This window comes from Melospiza melodia, chromosome 25 (assembly GCF_035770615.1).
Source record: "Melospiza melodia melodia isolate bMelMel2 chromosome 25, bMelMel2.pri, whole genome shotgun sequence".
NCBI classification, from domain to species: Eukaryota; Metazoa; Chordata; class Aves; order Passeriformes; family Passerellidae; genus Melospiza; species Melospiza melodia.
In genome coordinates, this window is record NC_086218.1 from 2,489,849 (window position 1) to 2,517,263 (window position 27,415).

At 46.9% G+C, this 27,415-nt stretch overlaps 1 protein-coding gene across 5 annotated transcripts in view; it reads left to right on the forward strand.

Moving 5' to 3' along the window:
• Nucleotides 1-417: 417 nt before the first annotated feature.
• The window catches only part of LOC134429300 (serine/threonine-protein kinase PAK 1-like), a 73,491-nt gene continuing 46,493 nt past the window's right edge, over nucleotides 418-27,415 (forward strand). For 2 of the 5 annotated variants that reach the window (XM_063176431.1, XM_063176430.1), the window contains exons 1-3: nucleotides 418-540; nucleotides 1,197-1,314; nucleotides 2,122-2,221. In XM_063176431.1, coding sequence (XP_063032501.1) covers nucleotides 491-540; nucleotides 1,197-1,314; nucleotides 2,122-2,221 — 268 coding nt within the window. In that variant the 5' untranslated portion in view covers nucleotides 418-490. Of the gene's footprint in view, nucleotides 541-1,196; nucleotides 1,315-2,121; nucleotides 2,222-2,666; nucleotides 2,864-5,544; nucleotides 5,683-7,189; nucleotides 7,490-10,933; nucleotides 11,035-27,415 lie in introns of those variants that run through there. The other 3 variants (XM_063176432.1, XM_063176429.1, XM_063176433.1) reach the window with 3 other exon arrangements.

A 27,415-nucleotide genomic window follows, 5' to 3' on the forward strand; every position in this document is an offset into this window, starting at 1 on the left:
TCCTTAGCCACCTGCAGTGCTGCACTTGGGAACTGCACGTAGGGAGAGATCTGCAAGGCGTCCCTGAAAGCCCTAAGCCCTGCCTATAGCCCAAGATGTATCCACAGAGCATTAAGGCATGGATTGCTTCTTCTGAATCCCAAACAAAGCAGCAGAGAGTGTGGTCAGAGGTTTGTGGGTGATAACTGAGACACCGCTGTTACCAAGTGGTCAAGGCAAAATGTCAGTGGCCCCATGTGTCCTGTAACTGGCTCCCAAGGGAGCAGAGAAATGGGCTATTGGAATGTCAGTTCCTAATTACTGCAGTGCCTAATCACAAGGCAGTTTGGCACAGCTCAGCTGTGTCATTGCAAAACCCCTCGCTCCACGTGCCTTGTGGTCTCGTGCCACCAACCTCTCAAGTTACTGATTTTCAATGTCATTTTAGGTGGCCATCAAGAAAATACAGCTTCAAGGACTGAGGAAGAACAAACTAAAAGTCAATGAACTCATGGTCATGAAGGTGAACAGGAATCCCAACCTCGTCAACTGTGTAGACAGGTGAGTTGTGCTTTTGTCCCATGAATGTTTGTTCACATATTGCAAACATGCAAGGTAAAATCCCACTTTAGTCACTGGCAGAACATAGAACTGTAATTATTGGCTAATTATTATTGCTCTTTTCATCTCAGTGGATGGGAAGAGATTGCATTTTGTCTGCATGAGTCTTCGCTGGCACATGGTATTTGAAAATTGTTCAAAAACCCGGATGAGCCTCGTGTCTTACAAAATCAATGATCTCTATATTCACAGCCATCACTTTGTTTTGGAGCTTGATTTTTTTCTAGTGTCTTCCTATGTCCAGGTAAACTAACAAGGATTTCCCTTGGATTGTTGCCATTGTTTTCCCTTGCTATGCATGCCAGGAAGACTAGGTGCTTTTTTCCAGAAACACCATGTGTGACAGGTTTTTTATCTGGGCTGTTACTAAACTGCACATTTTGCTTGCTGCCCTTCTAAGACATCTCCTTTTTTGCAGCTGTGCCTTTCTCCTTGAGACTGCACAGATGGCAAACAATGCGCAGCGAAGAGGGAATGTCTATTCCTTTATTTTGTCTTTGTCTCAAAGGGACCTGAAAAGAAGAATCAACCTGTCTTTTCCAAACAACAACCTAGCCATGTACATTCATCTCCACGCTCTTGTTTCCTCCTTTCAGCTACCTTGTGGGTGAGGAATTGTTCCTGGTTATGGAGTACATGGATGGAGGCACTCTGAGCAGTGTCATCAGCCAGACCTACCTGTCGGAAGATGAGATGGCGACCATCAGTCGGGAGGTCAGCAATCCCACCTGTGTTTCCAAGGGCTTGGGCAGCATTGTCTGGGAAACAGGGGCTCAGAACAGGAGAGGTGTATTGTGCCGAGCTTTGTTTCTGTGTTGCTGCTATTCTATGGGCACTCCCTGTACTCAGTGCCAGTACTCTTATCTCCTGCTGTTGTATTCTCACTCTGTCTCTTGTATTTGTATTTGTATTTGCTGTTCCCCACCTTGCCTCTCTAAATGTTTGCCTGGAGTCTGTCTTCACTGCATTCCTTGCCTGTAAAAGCAAAGGTGCTGGTGGCAGGATTTGAAATGATCAGCAAAGAAAAAAGACTCATTTCTCACAGTCCTCAGCTAAAAAGGATAGTAGTGCAGCCAAAATACTCTTTGCTTCCAGAAAGTGACTGGTGTGATACTTCCAAGCCTGTGCTGAGGTCAGCAAGAAAATCTTTGTCATGCAGCCTCCCACCCAAAAAATATACACTTCACAATAAAGGGAGGGATTTCTCCTTTCAAAACCCCTCCTTTGTCCTCTGCATGGCAAAAGCATGTCCACTGCAGCAGGAGTCATCCTGGCTGGTTGGCAGGGAACAGCCTACAACAGCAGGTGCTGTTGCTCTTTCAAAAGCTGACGTGCCTTTCCTAGGAAGGTCCTGCTCTGCAAGTGTTGGAGCAGCAAGCTCTTCCTCTCAGTGGCCATTACTCTTCTGCCATTACTCCCCATTCCCATGGAGAGGGAATCTTTTCGATTCTTTGTTTCCTTTCTTGTGTGATGAAATCACATCACTCATTTTTGCCCTCCTCTTTCTGTTTTCTCGCTCAGTGCCTTCAAGGACTGGATTTTCTTCATTCAAACCATGTTATCCACCAAGATGTGAAGAGCAGCAACATCCTTCTCAGAACCGACGGCTCTGTCAAGCTGGGTCAGTATATTCTTGGTCAGGTGCAGCGTTCCAGGGATGTGGGTGTGGGGCTGCTTGGAGTGACTGCCAGCTCCCCAAAAATGGTGCTGGTGGCAGTGCAGGGACCCCTGCTGTGAGCTGAGGGCACAGTTGCAATGTGCATAGAGGTATAAGGAATCACAAGCAGTCAAGTGTGGCCTTGCTCTGTGTGTGTCCCTTCCAGACAGAGGGAGCTACAATCTAAAGATTCCGGGGAATAAAATCCACTGCTGTGAGCAGTGTTAAGAACCCTGGGATTTTTTGGAAGTGGCCAATTCCATACTCCCTTGGCTAAAGCCCCAAGGAAATCGAGCGTGGACAGTTTTCCAGGAGATTCAACAGCACATTCCGAGCCTGAGAGTGGGGAATTCTGTTGCTTGGTTTCCTAATTGGAGCTGGCTTTCACGGTTTGTTATTTTCTCCACAGCTGACTTTGGCCTCTTTGCTCAGCTCAGCCCTGAGCAGGGCAGACGGAGCTCCGTGGCCGGCGCTGCTGGGTGGCTGGCGCCTGAAGTGGTGACAGGTCAACCATGTGGCCCCAAAGTGGACATATGGTCTTTGGGAATCGTGGGCATCGAAATGGTGGAACGAGAAGTTCCTTCCTGGAATGCAACGCCTGTCTTGGTAAGGTGCAAATACTCACTGATCCCACTGTCTTTCTCACCTGTCCCATGTTCTGTGTGCCATTGGACAAAATCCCACTGCCATCTGCTGGCACCACTTCCACCAAGGTCTCCTTCTAAAAATGCCCCTGCAACACATCAGCATCTGCTGTAGCTTTGGTTGTATCAGAAAGGGAAGTGCCAGTTCAGAAACCTAACCAGTTTAGAAACCTGCCATTTTGGCCTCCAGCTGTGCCTGACAATTCTCACTTGTTTTTTGAACAATGTTGGAACTCTGTTTCTGAAGGAAAAGAATTTTTCAGTGGAGAGGGCAGACATGTGATAAACATCCTGAGAAATAGAGGTTAGACCTTCCTAGTTTCAATTTTATAGAAAATGTGAGAAAAAAAGGAAAAAGAAAAGTAAACAAAAAGGAAAAAGAGAAAAAACTCTACTATCAAAGCAATGCCCAAGCAGTTCTGCTTGCTTTTTCATTTTTTAAACACAGCTCTTCTCTTCCATTCTGTAGCATCTTTTCCAAATCCTGTGGGTCTTCAAAACTTTCAGGCTTTCAAGTCATCTGTACATTGTTCAGTTCATGTGCGTGGGTGGCCTGGATAAGTTTAGGATGTGTTATTCTCCAACTGCAGTTAGAATTGTTTGCCAATGCCTTGGCTGTTTCTTGGTACTTTAACAAGTTGATGAGCTTGCAGGCAGGTGCCTGGGCTGCGATCCAGCGTGAGCAGTTGACATGGTTGCTGTGTTTCTTTACCACAGGAGCAGGGCCATCCCTGGCCTGCACAGTTCTAATGACAGGGAGGGCTCCAGCTCCCCACCATGACCAGTGGCTGAGCTCAGCTGAGAGTCAGGATAAAACCCTCTTTGTCATCTCTGGTGATGTGGGGAAAGGACAGAAAGCTGCATAAATTATTTGTACACAAGGGGAGTGCATTGCCATTTCTGGTTTTGAAATTCTCCTTTGGGTTAAAGAGGCTAATAGCAAAGTCTCTTTGGTCACCATCTATTTCAATGCCATGAGTACAGAGTTATCATGACAGTGGTGGGCATTTTTATGGAGACTCCAAGGCCTCTTGCCATTGTTCTTTTTGTCTATTTGAGATGGATTCTGCAAGTTGAGGTTTGAATAGTTCCAAGTCAGTGTCTTATGTTTCTAAATACCACCTTGCAAAAGCAGAATGAGCTCTCTCCCTCTGACTTGTCAGTGTGTTAGAGCTTGGTTCCACATGAACCACACTGGATAAGGATCAGCCGATCCTTATCTTGCCAATTTACACTGTAATTCCATGGCCTGAGGAGTATCAGAAAGACCTGCTGAGCTCCATGGACACTGTCAGCTGCATGGAAGTGAGCATCCTTGGACTTGCTGAAGAAACTGGAGCTCAGCTTAGGTTAGATGCTCTTGAGCAGGAGAAAGGCTGGAATCATCAGGTGTTTCCAGAGGCCTGCATGCCCAGAGGGACTGAATTTTGGGGAGCAGCTGGATGTTTCTGCACATCATGGAAAGGGATTGCCAGACAGCTCAAGCCTCACCAGAGGCAAACACTCCCCAGCTCTTCCCAGGCAACATTTTCTTCGGGTTTCAAGTTGTTCCCACTTGTCTGTCTGTGAAGATGCCCCTCAAACCACAAGGCAAGCCTCTCAGAACTGGTGTTACATTTGCAGAAATGAAGAAGGCCAAACACAAGAAAGTTGCTAAGGCACTGGTTTTTAGAGAGGAACTTAACAGCCTGTGCAGTTTCTTCTCACTGGGAAACATGCCTGAAACATGGGCATGAGGGTATAAAGGCCACAGAGTCTCTTCTGCTTCTTGTGCAGTGCTGCTGAAACACTCAGTGACCGTGTTTCTGTCCTGGCCCAAGCCACATTCTGCCCTTCACCAAGCCAGAGCCTGGTGATGTGGTGAGCCTGCCAAAACCTCCCATTTGTTTCCTGGCACTTTCTGGGATGGCCTACCATTCATGCATTGACTTGAGTAGCCAAATGAGTTGAGGGTGGCCGTAGGGATGGAACCTCTCCTTCTGATTTGACCATGAAAAGTTTTTCTTTTCCATGTAAGGAAAGCAGAAATTTTCAGACTGCTGAGAGACAGAGCTGCAGGTGGCTCCTGTGTGTCCAAGCAGGCATTTTCATTCCAGTACAATTGTGCAGGCATCTGAATGTGTCTGTGTTGAAGATGAGATTCCAAATGTTTGTTTCCTTACCTGAAGAATACCTGGTGGATTTCCTTTCTTTCCCTCCAATTCCCATTGTTTTCAAGAACAAAGCAAAAAGCTTGATTCGTTTTGTTTTATGGCAGCTGTGCTTAAGGGACAAGAACCACTGCAGAAATACTTTCCATGTACTAACCCTTGGATACAGTAGAGTTAGTATAGCAAAGTCCTTCTTCCACAAAGCCTCTCAAGCTGATATGAATCGTCAGGGAAGGAAATGTGCTTGTGCTCATGTAGATCCCACTAACTAGGTCAGTCAATGAAATCAGCTGCCGAGGCAAGATCTGTGGGATGTTGGAGAGGCTGTGGCTGCATCGGGGTTTGGGTTTCTGGTTGATAAAGGAAAGTCATCTCTGGGTCTCTGCCAGGGCAGAAACTGCCACTGCAGAGTGGAGCTTAATCAATGGGATGTGGGAGAGCAGTGACAGATGGGAAAGAAGCAGGTGTAGCCTGGTGTCTCCTTTTTCCCCAGCCTCAACTCCTGATAGCCACAGGAGGAAGACAAAAGCTGCAGCAGCCCAACCTATTTTCATCTTGCCTGCGTGACTTCCTGAGCTGCTGCCTGCAGAGAGACGAGGCGCGGCGCTGGTCTGCCAAGGAGCTCCTGCAGGTAAAATGTGAAGGGGCTGCAGGTTAAACAGGCTCTGAGGGATGGGCTCCTCCTCCACTCAAGTCCAAGGCAGCAGATGAGCCCCCTTCCTCCTCACCTCCACTCTTGGTGCTCTTCAAATTAAAAGACTGAGGAATGCTAGAATGGGCTGGGCTGGCAGGGTCCTGTAAAGGTCCTCAGGTGCAAGTGTCCTGCAACAAGCAGGGACATCTTTAAAGAGATCAGGTTGCTCAGAGCCCCTTCCCACTGGAGCTGGAATGGTTGCAGAGATGGGGCACTTACAAGCTCTTGGGGCAACCTGTGCCAGGGTCACACCATGCTCCGAGTAAACAAGTTCTGATTAGATCCTATTTGTGTTAAAAAATATTCACCCACATCCTATTGTAACTGGCCCTGCTAAAAAAGATGTCCCCCACTTTCTTCAAAGCCACTCTGAAGTCTTGGAAATTGGCAATAAAGTCTCCCTGGGGCCTGTTCTTCACAAAACTGAATAACTCCCGCTCCCTCTGCATTTCCTGTGAGGAGAGGGGCTCTGTCCTCTGAAGCTTTCTTTGCCCTCTTTTGTGATTTGGTGGAGTGTTCAGTTTTATCTAATGGCAAAAGAACTGAAGTAGAGCAATGCGGGGTACAGAGACATGAACTGGTGGTGGAGGAACCCAAGGAAGCCAGTGCCAGCCTAGGGGTCAGAGATTTGGCTGTGGGCAGAAGGGGCTGTGGGGGGCTCACTCTGAGCCTCTGAGGGGCCCTGGTTTGTGCCCCCCAGCCCAGCCTTAGAGGTTTCTGCCACGCAAACAGGGACAGCTGGGAGGGACTTGTCCCAGCCCCATCTGCTGCCTGGCACGCTCAAGCAGACGGGAACTGTACCAGGGTTACTGCCAGGCTGTGTGGCAGAGAGGGAACTGCAGGGCCCAGGGCCACTGGGCTGGCCCTGCTGGGAAGGAAGGAGCCATCCAGCACAGGGGATGGAAATGTAGACACTGCTTTCTGTCCCTGAGGGGCAGGGCATGGAAAGGTAGACACTGCTTTCTGTCCCTGTGGGAATCAGCACAGTGCCTGTCTTTCAAAGAGAGGGACCAATGAGAGGCTTTGGAGTTTCCTGAAAGGAAGAAAACCCAGGGACAGAAAGCACCATTTCTAGAGCATTGGCAGGGCAAAAATCCCAACAAGATAAAGAAACCTGAATAAATGAATAAGTGGGATTCTGGGCCAGGTTTGCCTGTGATGGCAGGGTCCTGCACATGACTGCTGGGTAGCAGATGGTCCCAATGCTTCTCTTTCTGGGTCTTTTTAGGACCCAGAGCAATCCCAATTGAGCCTGTCAAGCACTGAGCTTGGAAAGTAATGGTTCACTGTTCTTTGTCTTTTTGTTGTTTGGGGATTTTTTTGGTTTATTTGTTTTGTTTGGTTTTGTACTGTTTTTGTTTTTTGGGCTTTTGTTTGTTTTCTTTTTTGTTGTTTTTGTTTTTGTAATTTTTTTTGTTTGTTTTTTGCATGTTTTTGTGAACAGCATCCATTTGTAACATCAGCCGAGGCTGCATCCACCCTGGCACCGCTCATCATCTCAGTGAAGAGGAAGATGGAGAAGCAAACAGTGCTATAAACATATCAGGACCATTTTCTCCGTAGCCATCTTAGAGCAGGATTGTAGAGTAGGATTGTAGAGTGGGATTTAGAGTAGGATTATGTGGAGAAAAGACAAAAGACTCTGCACAATCCCATGTGAATCAAGGAGAAGCCATTTATTGTGCTTCTAAACACAGTTTATAATTACTTCCTATCCTATACGTTTCTATAGTCACGCATTGTTTGTTTGGTTGCTGCACTTTGTCCACACATCTCTTGACTGGTAGCTCTATTTGGACCTGAGGCAAGCATGTATCTTTTTCTTAATCTAATTGTTAGATGCTGTAAGGGTCATTTCATTTGGGTTGCTACCCCTTTTTCTGCCAGCAACTCTTCTGCTTCTTCTTCTGCTTGCAACATCACCTTTTTATCCACAAAATTGAATGCAGCTTTATTAAAAACCTGACCTAGTCCTAGAAGTTTAATTAGTTTAGTTAGCTCCAGAAGGTTAGGCTGGTTCATTTATTGCCTGTCCATTTTTCTGTAAATACCACCCACAGGATTATAGAGTAGGATTGTAAATAAATAAAGTTTCTGAAACTAACTCATCTGGAAGAATCCTTTCTTTCTCACCCTGTGAACAAGCTGAACATTTCCTTCTGCCTTGTCAGTTGTCTCTTAAAGGTGCAAATGGCTTCTTTGGTGTTGTGAAAAGTACATATTACAGGATAGGCACTTCACAGGTATTAAAATGAATATATATATATAAATTATTATACTATATGTGTTATGTTGTCTTAGTTAGTAGTACTGTATTGTTTTAAGTAGTGTGGTATGTTGCGGTGTGATGTCATGGTTTGCCTCAGGTACCCCAGGTTCCTCCCTGATAATTCCCTGCTAGGTGTTTTAATCATCCCTCCTTTCCACACCCTGAACCCTGCTGAGCGCTGTCCGTCAATGCTGGCGTTCCAGAAGGACGTCGAGTGATTGGCAGAATTCAAAAGATGCCCTCCCCTCCTGGAAGGACATTGGGCCATCCAGGTGTCCTCTGTCCCCTGACACTTCCCCGCCCCGTACCTGGTTGGTGATCCTCCGTGTTCCTTCCCTCCCCCTGTGCCCCGGGTAAAAGGGCGAGCAAACCATGCAGTTGGGAGTTCTCCTGGAGCCGGTGCTGGATCCAGAGGCCTGTGGGCCAGGAATAAAGCTCTGGATCGAAACCCTCCATCAGAACCGACTCCTTTCCTTCACCTCGCCTTAAAGCTTCTCCACCAAAGGTAAACCTGAGCTGCTGCGTGCCTGGACTTGCCTCCAAGCACCTAGCTGCAGCACCCAGCTAGCCAAAAGTGTCTCTGGGGTAAAATTCCACAGTTGCCGCTATTTGGTCAGGCAGAAAAAGGCCAGACAAGCTCATGTACGTCCCGTCCAGCTATATTGGTAATTATTTCAGTGGTAAATATAGTTTTAGGTTATAACATTATGTAAAATAGAAATTATGCAATGTAAGATACTTTTTTAACTAGCTCAAGAAAGGGATGGGATAATGAGGAAATTCTTTGCCCAGAGATAACAGCAACAGGACGCCTAAAGCCCCAAGAGAAGAGTTCTTGCGTCCTTATTGGAAAAGACCAACTTTCTTCCACCTGCTTCCTGACTTTGAGGAGCCAACAGGATTAATGGGGAGAACTTGACAATAACCAGTTAACACCCTTTGTTTGAAAAGAATTTATGCATCATGTATGAGATATATGAGTATGCAACAGGCTATTGCTTTTAAGGGCTAATCCTTTGTTAGCCTGTGTGCTTTCGGGGCATAATTGCCCAGGAGGCACCAGAACTGTCCGTATGTCTTTGTTTTTATTGTCTTTTACTGTTCTAACTCTGATTGTCCAAATTCTTATTACTCTAACTTTTATTACTATCTTAATAACCATTTTATTGCTATTAAACTTTTAAAATTTTAAAACAAGTGATTGTTGTTTTTTCCCAACTTTGCTTTCAAAGTTGGGAAGACATTTCATTCATCATCTCCACAGCACACTGCCCTAGGCCAGTACACTGTCCCATTTTGGTACATCTGTGACACTTCTAGTTGAGGCAGAAAGGGCAATGGCATCTGAAGGTAAAACCAAAGGAGGAGTGGGGCAGCCAAGACATCCTGTGCAGATTCAGGCCTTCAGCTGTGACTGGAGAGCATTGGGGTTCCTGCCTCTTGGATTTGTATCCCTAAATGCAATAATCTCTTAGGCTGGAGGAAAACCTTGCTCAAGTGAGAAAGCAGAAAGATCAGAGAGGGTGCTCGGGAAGGTCTCCTGTGGCGCAGAGCTGTCAGCGCCTGTGAGGTGAGAGCGGGCCCGGCCTTGGCCGGGCTGGAGCCCCAGCAGAGCCCTGGCAGAGGCCTGAGCAGCCTGAGCCCCGGCAGAGGCAGGCTGGAAGGAGGCCCTTGGAGCTGCAAGAGGCAGCAGCCGGGCCCTGGGTGCCTCTTCCTGGGAGCGGGCAAATCCTCCGCTCTCAGAGCCCAGGTGGCAGCTGGCTGCTGCCGAGGGGAAGCGCAGCCGTGCTGGGCACAGCCCGGCCTGGAGGCCATGGCCGTCTGGAGTGTGCCTAGGAGCAGGGAAAGGCCAAGGGCAGCCACGGGCCGCTGGGCTGGCTGAGGATTCCTCCTCTTCTGCCGGCTGCCCTGCAACTCCTGGCAAAGGCCAGCAGTGTGTGCAGCACTCTGGGCACTGGGGCAGGGAGCCGGGCTGCTCGGCAGGCTGGAGCACAGGGCAGCTCCTTCAGGCCCGGCACTTGCACCAGGGGAAGCGAGGCCAGCGTGAGGCAGGGACAGCTTGGCAGGGCACATCTGCAGGAGCCAGCGCCTCACGCAGCTCTGGGAGGAAGCGCCTGCAATCCTGCAGTTCTGCACTGAGCCAGAGCAAAGGTGTGAGATGCAGAGTGTTTGGCAGAAATATTCAGGCCCACCAGGCCAGCCTGCTTTGTGCTCTCTGGCACACAGCAAGCCCTGTGCAATGTAGCACTGAGCTGCTGTAAGAGAGACAGTCGTGGATGTGCCTGAGGTGATTCAAGAGGTTAGCTGAAAATCTAATTAGGATAACTGCAGAGAAGTCGAGGGACCAGCTGGGAATAGAATTGGAATAGCAGAAGATTGCATATTTTAGTTAGGATTTTAAAATGAGGTAAGAAGTTTAGTTAGTAATACAGCTAGCAGAAATCATGTACCTTAGTTAAAGAGTACCAAATATATTAGGAGCATAAAGCTAGGAGTGACAGGGATAGAGGAAGCAATTGTGAAGAAGCAGAGACCATAGAAATACCTTGCCTTAAGAATAATTGAACAGTTAGGAGAGGCTTGGACCATGAGTAGCAGGTCCAAAGGTCTTGCCAATTGGCCATGGGAGAAGAGTTCACCATGAGGAAGACGGCTTTCTTCCTCCCATACAACCACTCCCTCATTTCAAAATCCCACCAACCCAGTTGAGGCAGTACAGTTGTGCAGCTGTAATAGATATTCAGCTGATAAAAATGTGAAGCAGGCAGATAATAATTATGTATTAGGCATCCTTAGGAACCTAATGTAAAACCTTTTCTGTAGAAATAGAGAGCAGGAGTCTGCAACTCCTTGAACATGTCTTTGGAAACTAGTTCACATGTGTCCAGTGCTGCAACAAATACCCTTCTTTTCTACTAGAATTAGTTGAAGAGTCATCTGTCCATGCTTCAAGGGTTATGCTGGAGTAGTGAACTGATTTGCAAGGGAGCAGAAGAGTTTCAGCAGGCAATTTTGGAAGAGATGGAAGGCTCTTGTGACTGAAGGGAAAGCTATTTGGAACGGAGTAATGATCCCAAAGTCCATACAATTGTATCTTTGTGTCTGAATTTAAATGAGAATGATTATAGATAGCTTCATGCAATTTGTCTAAAATTTTATCAAAGTCTTCATTCTTTCTTTGACAAATCTGTGTAAAAGACATAGTGTGTAACTTATCTGGAAGTGCAAGGATAGCATTATATGCCAGTTGTTTGCTCATCTGTAAGACTTGATCAATGCTCTTAGCCTGGGCAGCGGCAGTAGCCCCGGGCCCTTTGCCAAGTATAACTGTTGTGCTGTTAAACCATACAGAGGATCACCCTGCACTCTAGGTCTTGCTGCTTCTGGAACACACTTTTCCTCCCAGCTTTTATGAAACATCACCTGCTGATGGGGTGGCATTCTAAGTCTTATTAGGGTATGCACATCAGCTGGAATTATTGTGTTAGATGGAAAAATATACTGCAGAAGTGACTGTGCAAGTTGGGATTTTCAACCAAATTCTGAAATTGCAGCTCTCAATTTTTCTAAAATTTTCCAATTGAAAGGTTCTCAAACTCTACTTGCAGCATTAGTTACTACAAGAAAAGCTTCTACATCATTGGAGAGAGAAGTCCCTTCTACAATAGCTTCTGGAATAACTTTTTTCCACTTTAGTTGCTGAGCTGCTTCTATTTCAGGGTCACATTCCAACTCTAATTCCACATTCTTTACAGAGTGAGAGGGAGGATTTTGTTTAACCAGCTCAAATGATGGCTCAGAGACTGAATGGAGGAGTTTTTGCAAGACAATGGCCATATTCAGCTGATGCACAATCCAGCCTGCTTGTACTAATGGACAATGAACACCTTCACAAAGAATGAATTATGGACATATTCAGAAACAAGCTTGGTATATCCTCGAAAAAGATATAAGGAGAAGAGTCATCAGGACTCAGCAAGTTCCTCAGCAGGCTTGAGAAAGTGAGCCATGGGTGGGCAAGACAACCACAGCAAGGTGCATAAAAAATTAGATGATCACATCAGCATTCTATTTTAGACATGTGAACAGCTAGCATTAACCAATCATGTATTAGCTAGAGACACGTGGACAGTAGAGATTTATTATAAATAGAGTCTTTTTAAGAATAATAAATTTAGCTTCACTGGATCATTTTGGTCATGGTGTGATGTCCATGAACCTCCGCCCCACGCACTTAAGGGTGTGTTGGTGTTGCCCAGGAAATGTACACATCTGGGGAAGTGCCCTTGGAAGAGAGGGGCTTGATTCCCAAGGAAACTGCTTCCCCAGGAGCCCCCAGTGAGACAGGTGCAAGTGTCTCCATTTGACTCTCTGTGTTTCCTTCAGTCCTTGAGGCCCCTTGCACTTTGCAGAGTGGCATGCAAAGGGAGAAGGCTGTGAAAAAGTACAAATTATGTTCTCTTGATGCAGAGTGTGATTTAATACACTCTCTCCAATGGTGCAGATGCTCTTCATTTCTACTGTTGATTATTGATTCTACTATTGATTATTCTTATCAATACATATTTTAATTTGCTCTGGCATTCTTCCCATAGAAAAGCTTTCCTTGTGTATTTGATTTAGGTCTGCAAATGTTGATACGTATCTTTAGGTACCTGAATTTAGCCCATTTCTCCTCTCGCTTTAATTTCAGGAAATGTCAGAATTACAGACGTATGCACTAAAGTATCCAAGATTTCTGTGCAACAGAAAGATGAGTAAACAGTAGTACAGCCCAATCTACATTACCTTTAGCAGTTACCAAAGCCAGTAGGTATTTAGAAAAGTGTGCCTTCTTTCAGCAATATTACAAATAGATTGTTATATACAAATTATCATATTATAATATTGGCTTTACACAAATATTAAAATTGATTCTTCATGTGTGATGTTAAAGTTGTGATCTTTATAACTTTGTTATAAAGATATAGTTTTTATTTCTGTTGTTAATTAAGCTTAGAGAGCTCCTGAGGCCTTGAACATACTTGAGACTGATTTTGCAATAAACTAGCTTTTAAAACTGTTTGGAAAGCAGAAGGTAGGAACATCAGTCATCTGTTGTGTTTCACTTTATTGTTATTTGAGATTGTAGTAAATACTGAGCATGAGCTGGGATGCAGATTTTAATTGCTCATCTTTCCAAAGATAGATATGAATACTCTTAACATGTGCCCTGTTTATTGTTCCTAACTGAGTAATTTACTGCAGTAGTTTTATAGTGCATTTCTATTGTTTTAATGTCTAAATGTAGTGGGAGAATATATATTTGACTTGGGGTAGTTTGGCTTTTGTTTTTCTTCAGCCTGGTGAAGAAGAAATCTGCTTCTGTCCTTGTGTACAGCTACGGGTTTGTTGACATAGCTTCTCCTTCCCTTTTCTGCCCAGGCTTTCTCACCTGCAGTTTTCAGTAGAAAAGCAACAAACTTTTGAAAGGCTAAACCTCAATAGAACTGTGACCCTCAATCAATACTTCCTTCTTCCAACTTCTTAAGATCTCGTTGTCCTGGGCACTCAGTATGGCCTTTTTCCTCGAAGTTCTTTGGCTGTCTTGAATGCTTACAGTGTAAAAGGTAATCCCTGATCTATTTTCAGCTCCCAGCTCAGCTGCAGACTGCTGGAAGGGAGCTAGAACTGGTACTGGAGACCTGGCAGCTTGTCCAGGAAGCAAAATTTTTGAAGTAACGGTAATGTGGAGAAGCATGCAAGTCCAGGTGGTGAACTCATATATGTAAGTACTTGCAGTTTCCTGACAGGACTTTACAGTTCAAGGGTATAGTCTCTTCTTATTTCTGTCCCCCCATGTTCAATCCTTGCCACATTTCTTCAACTTCTTTTGCATTGTCATCTTCCATGTTTTCTTCCTCTCTTCTTCTCTCTGTGACTTTCTATGTAGGATGGATAACCTGTCATACACTGTCAGCTTGCTCAGTGACCGAGTAGTGATATGATGGTGTAGAAATTGTAGGGGCAGAGCAGGCAAACGTGTCATGCTTGTGTGTGCCCTCTGCAGGCAAACCTGCTTCCCAAACCTTCAGTCAGTGTCGATGGAAGGAGACCCAGACACCAGTTGGTTCATCACAGATCTGATTGATTGATCTATACAGCGGGTTAAATACAGTTCATAATAAGCTTCATACATATTGCAGAAGCTGAGCTCAGGATTGGTTAGTTACACATCAGCAACTACGCCTACTTCTGCATTCTTGTGGTTATTCTTTTGATACTTTCTGCATATTTTCAGCAAGAATCTCTCTTCCCTATCCTCATGTTGCGGCAAGGGCATCATGTCCTTGCCTGTCATTGGTCACTGACGGCTGACTTCACTTTTCAGCTTAACCAGTGGCATTATGTCAACATGGCCTTTCTCAGCTAACCAACTGTTAACAAAACTTCCCACAAGTCAGACTTGGAAAAAAGGCTTGTCACCACTACTTTGTTGTGGTTTATGCATTGATGAAGAAACACTTCCATCTCAGCCCGCTTAAGCCACTGCAGAGTAGGAATTGTTGCTTTGGTAGCAGATGTGCTGTCAGGGTCCTTACAGCTCCACAAGATGTGCCTCTTCTAGAACAGATTTTTGCATTTTTGTACAATAAAAACTATGCTTTAAATTGCAACAGTGTAAGTTATGCACTCAGGTAGATGTGTTTTCAGACATAGATATTTATATATATGCCTAGTGAATGGCCTCCTGGGGAGCAGGAACAAATGAGGAAGGAAACTGGGCTGATAAAACATGCTTCTGCTTCAAGAAAACCCCCCAGTCTTCCCTTTCCAGAGAAGGCTATAAACTTTTTCTTGATTGGCCTAAAGGGGATAAACAAGTCCCTCCATGTCCTGATCTTTTACTAGTCTCAAATTATTTAGAGAAGTTTTGATTTTTTTGGTTTTTTTGGTGGGGGGTGGTGGTGTTCGGGTCTGCACTTCAGACCTGTTCTCCCAGCCGCCAGGGACCTACAGCTGCTGTGGTTGGGGCAGGTGCTCAGGTAATTACCAACAGGTGCTTGGTAATTGCTAACAGCAGTTGAGGTGAGAAGTTGGCTGGTGCCTGGCTGAGGGCTTGAGGACTGTGGTGAGAGAAGGGATAGGGAGTGGAGTGGAACATATTAGTTACACAAGCAAATCTGAGGTGTAGGTGGGATTTAACTGGATTAGGTACTGCATTTCATGGACTTGATCACAATTAATGAAGAACTGAACATTTAACTATGAGATAGGACTATTAAGTAGTATTCTAAATGCTGCATTTACTAACATGTAATGTAGTTTCTTTGTATTTTGCTCAGAAGCTGTCTCAAAAACATTGAAGTCCAACTAAAGTCTTCATAAACACAAGTTAATAGCTTACTTTTTGTTAAAAACAGAAGCTGAAAGGACCAATGGCTCTTGCATTCAGTAATTCACACATTTTAAAAGAAGTGGCTCTCTCCTCTTCCTGTGGCTAGCTTGTCTCTTCAGGCTAGAAAACATTTCTGGAAGCATTTCCTTGCTGCTCCTATATCTCTATGCCCTTGGAATCTGATGGTAATATATATATTTTTCTAAAATTAGAAAATTTTAAATTTCTGTAGGCCCTTTCATTTTGTATTTTGCACCTGTCACTTGGGGGGAAAAAAAAGTCTGATAAGTTTTTTTCTTGCAGCCCTCTCAAATTGCAGCCCATTACATTTATCTGGAAAATCCTAAGTCATGCTAACAGGATGCCTGAAATGGACACTGGTAGAGAGTAAAAGAAATTGCCTGATACAGATGCTATCAACTATTTTTAGTTCCTGACAGTCCAGTATTTCCCTTACCTAAGGACTGTTCATATTTCTTTCTCTTTTCTTGCAGCTCTCAGTTCTGTGATAACTGAGAAACAAAAATACAAAGTAAGCGTATGCAGAGGAGCTGGACTTTATGGGAATTAGGGGGCGATTTGACCATACACTCATCTGTATGATTGCCTTCTTCTGTGAGATTGCAGTGGTGTTGCAATATATTTTGGGAAATAATTCATGCTATAAAAGCATGTATTTCATAAAGATTGCAAAATCCAAAGAAGTCTCTGACCACAAGCAGCCTGAGAGGCAGGCGTCTATTCAAATTCCGAAATTTCTGACGGTGGCCAGATAACGATCGGCACTTTTGCCCAAGAATAGACACACCCAGTGTAATGATCACCATTATCCTAAGTCATCAGAAGACACCTAAGAGTGATCATTGCCGTGCTGATAACATTGATCAAGACAGCCAAAGTCACCAGAAAGATCCATGTGAATACGTGACTTCCCTGAATCCGATCAGTGCTGGCTATCAACAAGGAAATGGCGATTGTCCAGCTCTGCACACTGAAAGAACCAGCTATGAATATGCAGAGTTACAAGAGAAACTGGGACTTCTTCGCTCAGGCATAATAAACTGTATAAAGCATCCCTACAAGAAGCAGCTCTTGTGAATGGTGGAGGGTCCGATGCAATAGAGATGGGATCCAGGTTCACCCAGCACCGAACCCGGACTCGACACTGTCTCTTTGGCTGTGGTGATTTTGAAGGCCATATTTTAGTCGCGGAAAAAGATAAAGAAATTTTTTCGCATTTTTTATAATTTGGCTTTCGATTGATGATTCATAACAGTTCCATATAGATGATTCCACATTTGGTGTCTTGGTGCGTAAATCAAGAGCACAATCAGTTCATGATAAGCACCAGTACAAGCTGGACTTCCCAGAGCAGGCAACTGAAAGAATCTGAAAAGAAGAAATGCAGGAGATGACTTGGTAAACCTTGCGTGGAAGATGGGTGACTTTTTCTTTCAGTAATCTATAATCCATTCCCTTGGCTTCTGGCTTTCTTAGCAAGGCCATCTGCATCCCAGATTTCCTATGAAGTGAGAAGCCTGAGCTTCCGCAATTGCCTGAAAGATGCCCTGTTCCTCTGCAGGGACACTCAGGCTGGAACAGGAGCTGGAGCCCTCTCTGGGGAAGCCTCCTTTGGGCTGGAATTTGTGCCGTACTGAGAGAGGAGGAGGAGGGGTAGAAGACTGGGCACTGTGTGGCAGGAGCAGGAGGTTTGGGCCGCAGGACATTCCGTCTGCACCGCTGCCCTGTAATGGGCAGTCGTGCCCGGGGCTCTGGGCCTGGCCCCAGGTGCGCTGAGCTCCTTGGGCTGGGCTCAGATTCCCGCTGGGCCTGGGCAGAGCCTAGGCTCAAACTGGGGGCAGCAGCAGTGCAAAACACCTCTGGGCATCTGTGTTTCCTGCTGCTGGGAAGGAGTAATGAAGTGAGTCGAGAAGTTCTGGTTTCTGTTTCTCCTGGCGGATTTTTGAATTTAATTCCACACTGCAGAGGCAATTTGTGTGATGGCCTCTGTCAGTTCATTCTATTTCAACAGTGCCAGCAACAGGGCTCTGTTTGAGCACTGCAAATGTGGCCTGTGTGGCTTTAATTCCCTCACTTCAGTGCTCAGAGGCTGGTGGACATTCCAGTATCTGCTGATCTTTATGTCCGAGACAAAAATACTGACTTCACTGTCATGAAAGCACTGTGGGTAGCACCAACTGAAAGAGGCACTCGCGATTTTATGGATAAAATTCAGGTGACAAGCAGAAGAGGGCCAAGAGCAGCCATGAACTGCAATTCCCAAGGCAAAGGCACCAGAAGCCTCCTGCTGTCACCTCAGGGTGAGTAAAAGAGCGCTGAAAACAGCTGATCCTTTCTTCCTCTGAGGGCTGGCTCAGGGCAGCACAGGCGGGCACTGAGCAGTCAGGGCTGTGTGTGGGTGCCGGTTGCTCTGCTCCAGAATTGAGCTGGAAAAAGCCCTTGGGAGCAGAGGCAGGAGCAGGCGGGAAGGGGCCGGCGCTGCTGCTGCTCCTGGCCAGGAGCCCCGGCTGGGCCGGGCCAGCGCCCCCTGCGCTGCTGCTGCTGCTGCTGCCAGAGCCGGGCGGGACTCGGGGACAAGGAATAGACCCGGGGGGACAGCAAAGCCTGGCGGCTGCAGGGATGGTGGCACTGAGGCCGGGGCCAGCACAGAGCTTCAGCCCACAATTAACCCGAGGGAAATGCTGGGCAAAGGCTCCATTTCAGCCTTTCTGCACTCGTGGCTGTGAAGGGACTGAAATGAAAGGAGAACAAGTAGGGCCCAACCTCTTCTCCTGCGTTGTTAGGAGCCCCAGGCCTGAGGCTATGAGGGGCCATGAGGGACCGTGAGGGGCTGTGAGGGGCCATCAGTCATGAGGCACCATTAAGGGCCTTGAGAGGCCATGAGGAGCCTTGGAGAACTCTGAGAGGCCATAGGGGTCTGTGAGGGGCTGTGGGACAACGGGCACCTCATGGAACCAAGGGGCCATTGTGGCCCAGCAAGGTCTTGTGGACCCAAAGGGACCATGGTGACACTACAGAGCCTCATATTACCACAGGCCCATTGTTACACAGCAACCACAGCAGGGCTGCAGAACCAAGGAGGTCATTGTGACACTGCACAACTGTAGTAACCTGTGAGCCTACCAGGGAAAAGGCAGCACAAATGTTCTGGAGAGACACACCGTAGGCTCTGGGCACTCCTCAAAGCTCAGGGTGAGGAAAAAGGCTTCCCCCATGGTGCTCTGCAGCACTAGGCCAATTTGTCCCAGTTCTGTCCTCCCTATTGGCCCATTGGTCTTTCCTACTCCTTTTATATCTTCATGTTCTGGTGAGTTCTCCCTTCCCTGTGTTCCCATTGGTGTGTAACACTGTCCATCTACCCTGGCATTTCCTATTGGTGCCTTCCCTGTGTACCGCCCCAGAGCCCTCAGAGCATTGGAGCCCTGGTGCTCTCCTCTGCGGCCTCTTTCCCTTTATTTATACTCTGGACCCTCCTTTGTCTTTGCCTTTGGCCCCTGGATGCTTTTGGTGTTGCTCTACAATGAAGCACATTGGAACTCCATGCCTGGATCCTTCTGTGTCTTCACTGCTGAGCTGCTGCATATGTGTATCTGTGTGTCTGTGTCTGTGTGTCTGTGTGTGTGTCTGTCTGTGCGTGTGTGTATGTGTCTGTGTGAGTCTCTGTGTCTGTCTATGTGTGTCTGTGCCTGTGTCTGTGTGTCTGTGTGTGTCTGTGTGTGTTTGTGTGTGTCTGTGTGTCTCTGTGTGTCGTGTGTATGTGTGTCTGTCTGTGTGTTTTCTGTCTGTGCTGGTGCTCTCATGGCTCCTGCCTGTTGGCACAAGGTTGTATTCAGCACCACCATGGACCACAACAATAACTCCTTTTCTTCATTTACTCTATGGTGTAAATGAACCATTCTGTCTAATAATGATCAGAATCAAACAGAGCTGTATTTATATAAATTTATCTGGTATTCAGTCTTTAATCCTGCAGGACTAATTGTGTAAAAGTTCAATTCCACCCATCCAATCTTTTACAGCTTTGACAAAATCTGTGGTTGGGATTGGATCCAGCCACTCCCAGTCTCCTCTCTTAGAAGGAATTTTAGAAGTCTAGGGGTAGTAAAACTGACAGAGTCAGGATATAACCTGACACCCTGTTGGTCAGGGTGGTGGCTGCAGTCCTGTTGGACCGATGAACGTGATTCTGTCAAAGCAGTGATCCTGCAGAAGGGTCTGGTCTTCCTTTGGAGGTCCAGTGGTGGTTATGGAGTTCTTGTCCTCTGGGAATCCAGTAGGCAAGCTGTGCCTGGTGTTGCCAGTCTCAGTTTATATCCAGGTAGGAATGCTTGGTTCCTCCCCCTGGGCGGAGCATCCCACAATGGGATGATGGATTTTTATCAGTCCTGAAGTGACACTCAATGTCCCATTCACAGAAGATATCTCCCCTGGAGTGCTTAATCAGGGGTGAGTCATGGAAGAGATAAAGAACACTGCCCTGCCTGTTTATAGCAGTTGATGAAGATGGTGATTGAAAACATGCATTTGGTTACATCTTGCATTGCAACCTGAAACAGTGGGGTAATCCCTGCTCAGGGGGTGAACACCACCCCCCTTACCAAAACTGGCTCAGTAAAACCCCCACCCCGGGAAGGCCACACATACACAGGGGACAATGTCACACTTGCCCTGCCCCATGGGAGGTCTCTGTCCCTGTCATTCCCTTGCTGTTCCCTCTTTTCTCTTTCTTTCCATCTCTCTCTCTAGCTCACATTTACTGTTCAATAAAATCCACTTTAGATTTGGTCTTGTTAGCACCTTAATTGGGGCAGAGGCATCTCTCTAATAATTTTCTTAACCAGATTGTGACATTACTTTGGCACAGTGAGTTCAGGGCACTCACCGACTCCAAGTGCCTTTGACAACATCATGGTTCTCTCCCCTGAGGAGGTTTTGGTTCTTCCTGGAAGAACTCTTTGAACTTGGATGCAGTCTCTCCTTCTTCGTGGGGAACTTATGGGAGAACTGATGAGGAAAATGGCTGTTGTGGGTGGCCAGTGTAAAGAAAATATTTTGTTGTCTTTCTTTGAAAAATTTGTTAAAATCACTGGAAGAGAGGGAGCAAATGATACCAGTGAGACTGACAAGGTTCCTTCACTCCAACGTGAGGAACACAAGGGGCTGCTGTAAGTCCTACAAGAAGCTCAGATCAAGTAGCTAAATTCCCAAATAACTCCAGCCAGGGGTCTCCGGGAGGATTTTTTGGAGAGTGTTCGGAGCCGGCAGATCCCGGACTTGAGCCCCAGATATCTCTGGGCTCCCTAAGAGAAGATTTTTCTGGAGGGTCCCGGGGGGTCCACGTGGGGATGGCCCGGTTCCGACGGGGTGGGACATTGGTTTTGGGGATCCCCATGAGAGCCGGGGCTGTGGAATGGGGGACCCCCAGGGAGGAGAGAGGGGAAGGGGCAATACTGGAGCTGGGGGACCCCCGGCAGCCCGGAGATGAGGCGGGGACGGGACCCCCTGACCCTGATAGGGATGTCCTGGGGTGACTTCATGATGCTCATATCCCATTGGTCTGTTTAGCCCAGAAATGAGTTCTGCACCTTTAAGGCTGGTTCTGAGAGTGAAGGGGAGGAGGAAGAAGCAGCAGTTTGTTTTCAGAAACTGCACTCACTCCTCCACATTCTGGCACCTGGACTGTTGTGATGCCTTAAGGAGCTGGAACAGAGGCCAGACAGAGCTATGAGGAATAAAGTGGATTTTTACTGAAATGCCTTTAAAGGTCATACCCTGGCAGTACCGCAGCCAAAGCTGTGGCTCTGCCTGGATGAGAAAAAGAGGGCTTGATCACGAGATCTCACATTTTTATAAGTTTTAGTCCATTTGCACATAACTGCCCAGTTAATAACTTCAAATTATTAAGTTTCATCCTCCTTGTTTGCCCACCCTCCTCTTTTCACATTGTTTATGCTTTGGGCCTGAAGTTTGAAGAGATTGTCCTTGAGTCTCCAGCTAGAACAGGATTGTTTTGCCTTCACCACCCTGAGAAATGATCCCAGTAACAGTTAATATAAAGCTAAAGCTGCACACCAAAACAGAACAGAAAAACTTAAAACCTAAGGTATCAGTTGTCTGTGGACAGACAGACAGCAGGACAGAGCTCTCTTTGCTTTTAGTTAGTTTTTAGCTCACTGAGGCAGAGAAGTTCCCTGGACTGTGGTTTTTCTTCCTCTTTGGAGCTGTTTAAACCTGCTCTGGACTGAACACCCTGACTCGCACCTGTGGCCCATCTGGCCAAGCCTGGGCTGTGGCATTTCCAGTGCTGCAGGGAGGGATAAGAGACTGATAAGAGATTGAGTGAGCTGAGCTACAGCCCACAGAGGGACTTCCTGAGTTTGTAATCTCTTTTGGAGCAGCACAAGGTTTTATTTTCTAATATTGTTCATATTTTGTGCTGGTGAACGCTTTGACTGGGAAATAAACAGTTTTTTTCCCCTTTTCTCCATGGAAATCTTTTATCGATCTGGTTGGAGGAGGGGCCACTTGAATCTGCTTTCTAGAGGAAATCTTTTGGAGATTTTCTCCCAAATTTGCCCTTAACCAGGACGGGGCAGTGGCAAGAGGGGGGAGACCCAAGTGGCTGGAGTGGGGGGAGGCTGGACAGGGGGACCCCAAATTCCCCTAGAATCCCTAAGCAGGACCCTGGAGAGGGGGGATCCCCAGGACCCATGGGATCCCTACCAGCCCTGAGATGGGGGTCCACCAGAACCCAAGAGGGATGAGACTGGAAATGGGAAACTCCTGGTGGCTTTTTTTATTCACTCTTGATTTTTGAAGGTTTTTATGGACACCAGATGCCTTCTAGTGATGGACTTGGGTGGGAGGAATCTCCAACCCAAGGCATTTATACCTTGCTTTTCCCCAAACCAGGATTTCCCATTCCCAAACCTTGGCAAGATGGAGGAGGAGAAGACTTTGAGGAAGAGGAAGATTCCCCGGGATACCCAGGCAGGTGAGGAGGAAGTCAGTGCCCCTTTCCCCCTCTCTCCTGCATCATCTCCCAGCCCAGCATGGCCCCCAGTTGCAGGACAACCCTGCTGCCAACCCCGTCCTGCTGGGGATGCACTGGGGGGATGTCCTTCCCCTTCCCTCTGGCACGGGGGCAAATCCCATCCTCTCCTTGTCCTTCCTCCCCCAGACAAGGAGCTGAGCATGGAGACCAGTGAGGACAAATCCCTGCAGCAGAACCTCGGGGAAGAGGCTGTTTTGAGTTGCTCCATGGTGCAGGAACCCAATAGGGAGGAAAAGCCCCAGCAATCCCGCACAAGGATGGGCTGCAAACCCAGCCCAGGGTGCTCTGAGGAGGAAAAAAGCATGGGTTTATACCTGTTTGTTCTAAAGAAATAAACTTGGTGAATCATCAGTTCCCTTTTGAAAAAAGAACACAAGGAAGAAAAGTGGAAAATAGGCAGCTAATGCTTCTAACGTAGAGCCTTGCAGGTGGCTGCTCTGCAGAAGCTCTGATGGGTCAGTGTCCCTTCATGCCAACAGCAAAGCTGTTCATTTGGGAAGTCAGACGGGGCCCAAGCAAACTCCAAACCCCCTTTGCCTCTGAACTGTAGCAGAGATGTAGTCCAGGACTTGCTCTTCAGACAAGCAGCACAGAGCCAAGGGCTCCTGGGACTGTTGGGAAATGCTGATCCCATTCCAGCCTGTTGGGGATGGTGCATAAGGACTGCACCTGCACAGCCTCTGGTGGGTGTCAGCTGCAGTGTTCCACAGACAAGAGCAGCTGGAAAGGCACTCAGTGTCTCTTGTGCAGGAGAGACAGAGACGAAGGTGAGGAGAGTCCCTGCCCGGGCTCAGCCTTACCCAAATGAGCAATGGATTCTCCCAGTGGTTTCATAGCTGCCCCACGAACCCTCGGATCCTTTGAGTTCAGGTTCTTTGTTATTCCTTCCACCAAACCAATGATCACCGGGTTCAAGGCATCTTTCAGGGCTCCTGTGATTTCAGCCAGCATGTCCAGCGCCCTCGGCTTCACTTTCTTGTGGCTGTCAGATATTCTCAGGACAGACATAAATAATCAAAAATCTGTGAAGAGAACAAGCAACGTGAAAGCTGGATTCAAATGTCCATGTTTGAAGAGTGGATGTAGCAGTCAGCAATGTCAAAGATGAAAGTGATCCTTTCTGTCAGGTCAGCACTCGCTTTCACAATTTCACTGCTTTCCTGTGGGCCACTCAATGGAATGGAGGTGCAGCCTCATGCTGGTTGAAAGATTTTCTTCTGTTTTTAAGAGGTTTTTGAATAGTTCCTATGGTGTTTCTCTCCATCTATAAATCATTAAATCAATTCCATTTATTAATGCTAAAGAGTACCTTTGCTTTGAATGGAAGCAGATGTTTACAATGCCTGGTTTTCTATACAGTTGCCTCAAGTACTGAGGGCAGTTATGATTTTGCCAAAACTATGGCTGGAGGAGATCTAAGTTTTCTTTTGTTTGTCTCAGAGCCAGTGTCTGGGGAAGTGCAGGGCTCTGATCAACTCTTCCAGGATCCAGACCATTTCTCTAAGTAACAAGTGGACTTCTGAAGTGTAATGTGCTGTACAGCTCTCATTAGAGCAGGTTCAGTCCCTTGACAGCCACATTATCAGGCACCTTTCCCTGGAAAAAGGGAAAAAGCAGCTACTGGGAAGAGAAGGCAGAGATGAGTCCTTAGCTGTTTTTCTCCTTTTCCAAAGAGAAAAAAAGACCCCCCAAGAAGGGTGAGCACTGTCTTTACCAAGACGAATAGGAACAAGGGTGGAAATGAGTAGCCAGAGCTGTGACAAGATGGAGTGTATAGAAGTATTCTTAAAAAACAACTGGGTGTAAACCAACCCAGTCTGATACTTCTCTTCCCTATGCAATCCCATTTTTGGTCTAGAGAACAATTGCCATGCTTTCAGGGGGTGGATTCCCTTCACTTCACCCAACTGGGAGTAGGAGAGAGCAGCAGTTACACCAGCAGAAAGTTCTGCCATCATCTGATGAACAGCAGCAATAGGCACCTGCCAGACAAACACAGCTGGACTGAAATAACTTGTCCTGAAGCCTGGACCTGAATTAAATTTCTCTGGGTGAGAGGGACCAGCGTATCACAAACAGCCAGGATGGAGTGCCAAGACACACTGAATTAACTTTACTGCTACAGGCTTAGGAAAGCAGCTAAAGGAAAGGAGCAGTGAAGATACCCTACATACTTGGGCAATGTTAGTGGAGATGAGCTGGGGGCTGGTTTTGCACAGGTCTTGGAGGAGTTCCACTCCTTCCATCTGTGTCTGAAACCCCTTGGCTTCCAGGAGATGGTAAAGCTTCTTGAGCACCTCCGTTTCTTCCACAGCTGGAGGTGACGTGACCTGGGCTTTTGCACGGGGTAGGAGGTATCCATGAGAGGGAGATTTCACCCTGGGAAATAAAACCAAATGAGGACCTGGTGGTGATAATTATCATAGCATGGCATCCCCATGGTGGAAATAATTAGCATTGACTCCATGATTCCAGAAGGCTGATCAATCACTTTACTATACTGTACTGTACTATACTATACTATACCCTACCATACCATACCATACCATATAATACTATACTATACTATACTATACTATACTATACTGAAACTCATCACCCTTACAGACAGTCTGATACAGACAGACCAGATTGGTCAATCGAATCCAAAACACCATCACCAGTGACCAATTAAGAAATTACCCTTTGGTAAAAAAATCCCCATAACACATTCCACTGCAGCAAAGACCGCAGCTGGAGACCCTGTGACCTGGCTAACTGAGAAGGTGGCCAACAGTCCCACTGCAGCAGGGGGTGTCAGCCCCGGTGGCAAGGCCCCAGGACTGGCAGCTTCAGGCACCCCTCGGCAGTAGAAGCCTTGGGCTGTGCCTGCAGGTCGAGGTCTCGGGGTAAAGCTGCTGAAAAGGGCGGAGCAGAAAAGAGCCGGACACTTGCTGGGGTCCAAACTGGTTTAATGTCCAGGGGGGTCGACCAGCAGGGAGTGACAGAAAAAAAAGGTTGGGCATGGGATTATAAAGGGAGGTGGTAACTGGAGGTGGGATTTACAAAAAAACCAATCAGGGCAAGTCAGGGGTCGAGCTTAACATAACAGACTATAAGGGAGAACCAATCGATAGATTGTAAAGGAGGGGCCCCGGGACCTCAGCCAATCACTACTCCCACTGAGAGGAACATTCTGGAAACCTGGGAGTGGCGGGGAGTGATTGACTGGGCCCAGGGAGGAGGGAAAATTATACATATTAGGAGATACAGGGCGGGGAAATTACATAACAAAGGGGGCAACCATAGTAACTAAATAATGGACAGAAACTAGGGCGGGGAAAACTGAGAGGACAGAACCATCATAAACAAAGGGGGAGAAACAGAACATACCAACACACCACAACATCTCCCCGTTTTTTGTTAAATAAAATTGAAAAGAACGGAAAAATCTGTACTAAAAGGTTCAAAAGGCTGGATTCCGGGGCTGATCAGTCCAGGCGTCTTCTTCTTCATAACACAGCTCCTGGTGGTATAAGGGAGGCGCGGCGGGCTCTTCTTCATCTGCGGCTTCCTCTGCCTCCGAAGGATAGGTGTCTCCCTCTGCGGATTCTCCCGCTACCACTTGGTTGACACTTGGAGCTGTGATCTTATTAACAAGTCTTTGGACCAGCCCACGGACCAGAGAAAAGCAAATCAAAAGTAAAAATAAAACTAAAACAACCTTCATAGCTGATTCTAGAACAGAACTGGCCCAACTGCCCAAGCCCCAGCCCTTAAAAATGTCCCTCAGCCAATCTGATGTTTCTTGCTCCATCCGATGGACTTGGTCTTTCATCTTCAGGATGGTGTGTCTGACGTCCTCAGCTCTTGATGACAAATTCATGCAGCAGAGTCCCTCAAACTCCTCACATTGGTGATGATGGAGCAGCAATAGGAAATCTATTGCTGCCCTGTTCTGGAGTGTCGCCTTCCTTGTTATTTCCTCGTCTGTGAGGAGGTCGTATATAGCAGCGGAAGTCAAATTGGCTTGCTTAACCACCCAACACTCTAGGCGGCCCAATTCACCTAGAGACTTTGCCACTGATACCCACGGCAACAGAATGGTAAAAGCGACGGTTTTGGAATGGGACCAATGTGTAATTTCGTCATCACAGTCTTCTGGGAGATCTTTAAGATCTCTTGGATCTGGCCAATTCTGCTGTGATGTTAGTCTTCTTCCAATTCACAATTTGAGTCATGTTGGGGGTAAACAGCGTCAGCTTGCCTAATGTGCACGGCCCTCCGATCAGACCAGAGGGGATGCCTGCCCACGCTCGGTCGCCACAAATTAAAAATGCTCCCCTGGGAAGGGCGTATGGGGTGCGGCCCGTGGTGGTGGGGCCACTGATCTTTAAAACGGCCTTGCACCACTGGTAGGCTTGGTATTCAGCTTTATTCTGTTGCACCACCTCATTGCCCTTCTCAATAGGGGAAAAGGTATACTCAAATTGAAAACAAATAGAGGAATTGGCGGAACCGAGCAGATGGAGTTCAGTGGGCTTGGAGGGCAAAGGATCCAGCTTTACCACTCCGTCTCTCCAAGCGTTGCTGGAATCAAAACTAGGAAGGATAGTAAGGCTCCAGGCCAAAATCGGGGAAAAGGCTGACTGAAAAGCGGAGGGGAATTCGCCTGGAGAGAAAGGGATCCCCACAAGGCACGACGACATCGGGTCCTCTGCTGATGCTGCGTCGAGGCAGATATGATCTTGCCCCAACGCCTGAGCCAAGGTACGCCAGACATTCACCTTTGGCTGAGGGACGATCCACGCTGCCCAGGGTGGAAGGAGGAGGCAGAAGATCAGGAGATGTAAAGGAGCGCTTGGGCGCTGCCACAGTTCAGGGCTGAGCTGGGCCATTCTGGTGTGGTGAGGGCCAGGCAGAGGGAGACAAACTGAATAAACAAAACAAGCATGGTTATAACTTAAAT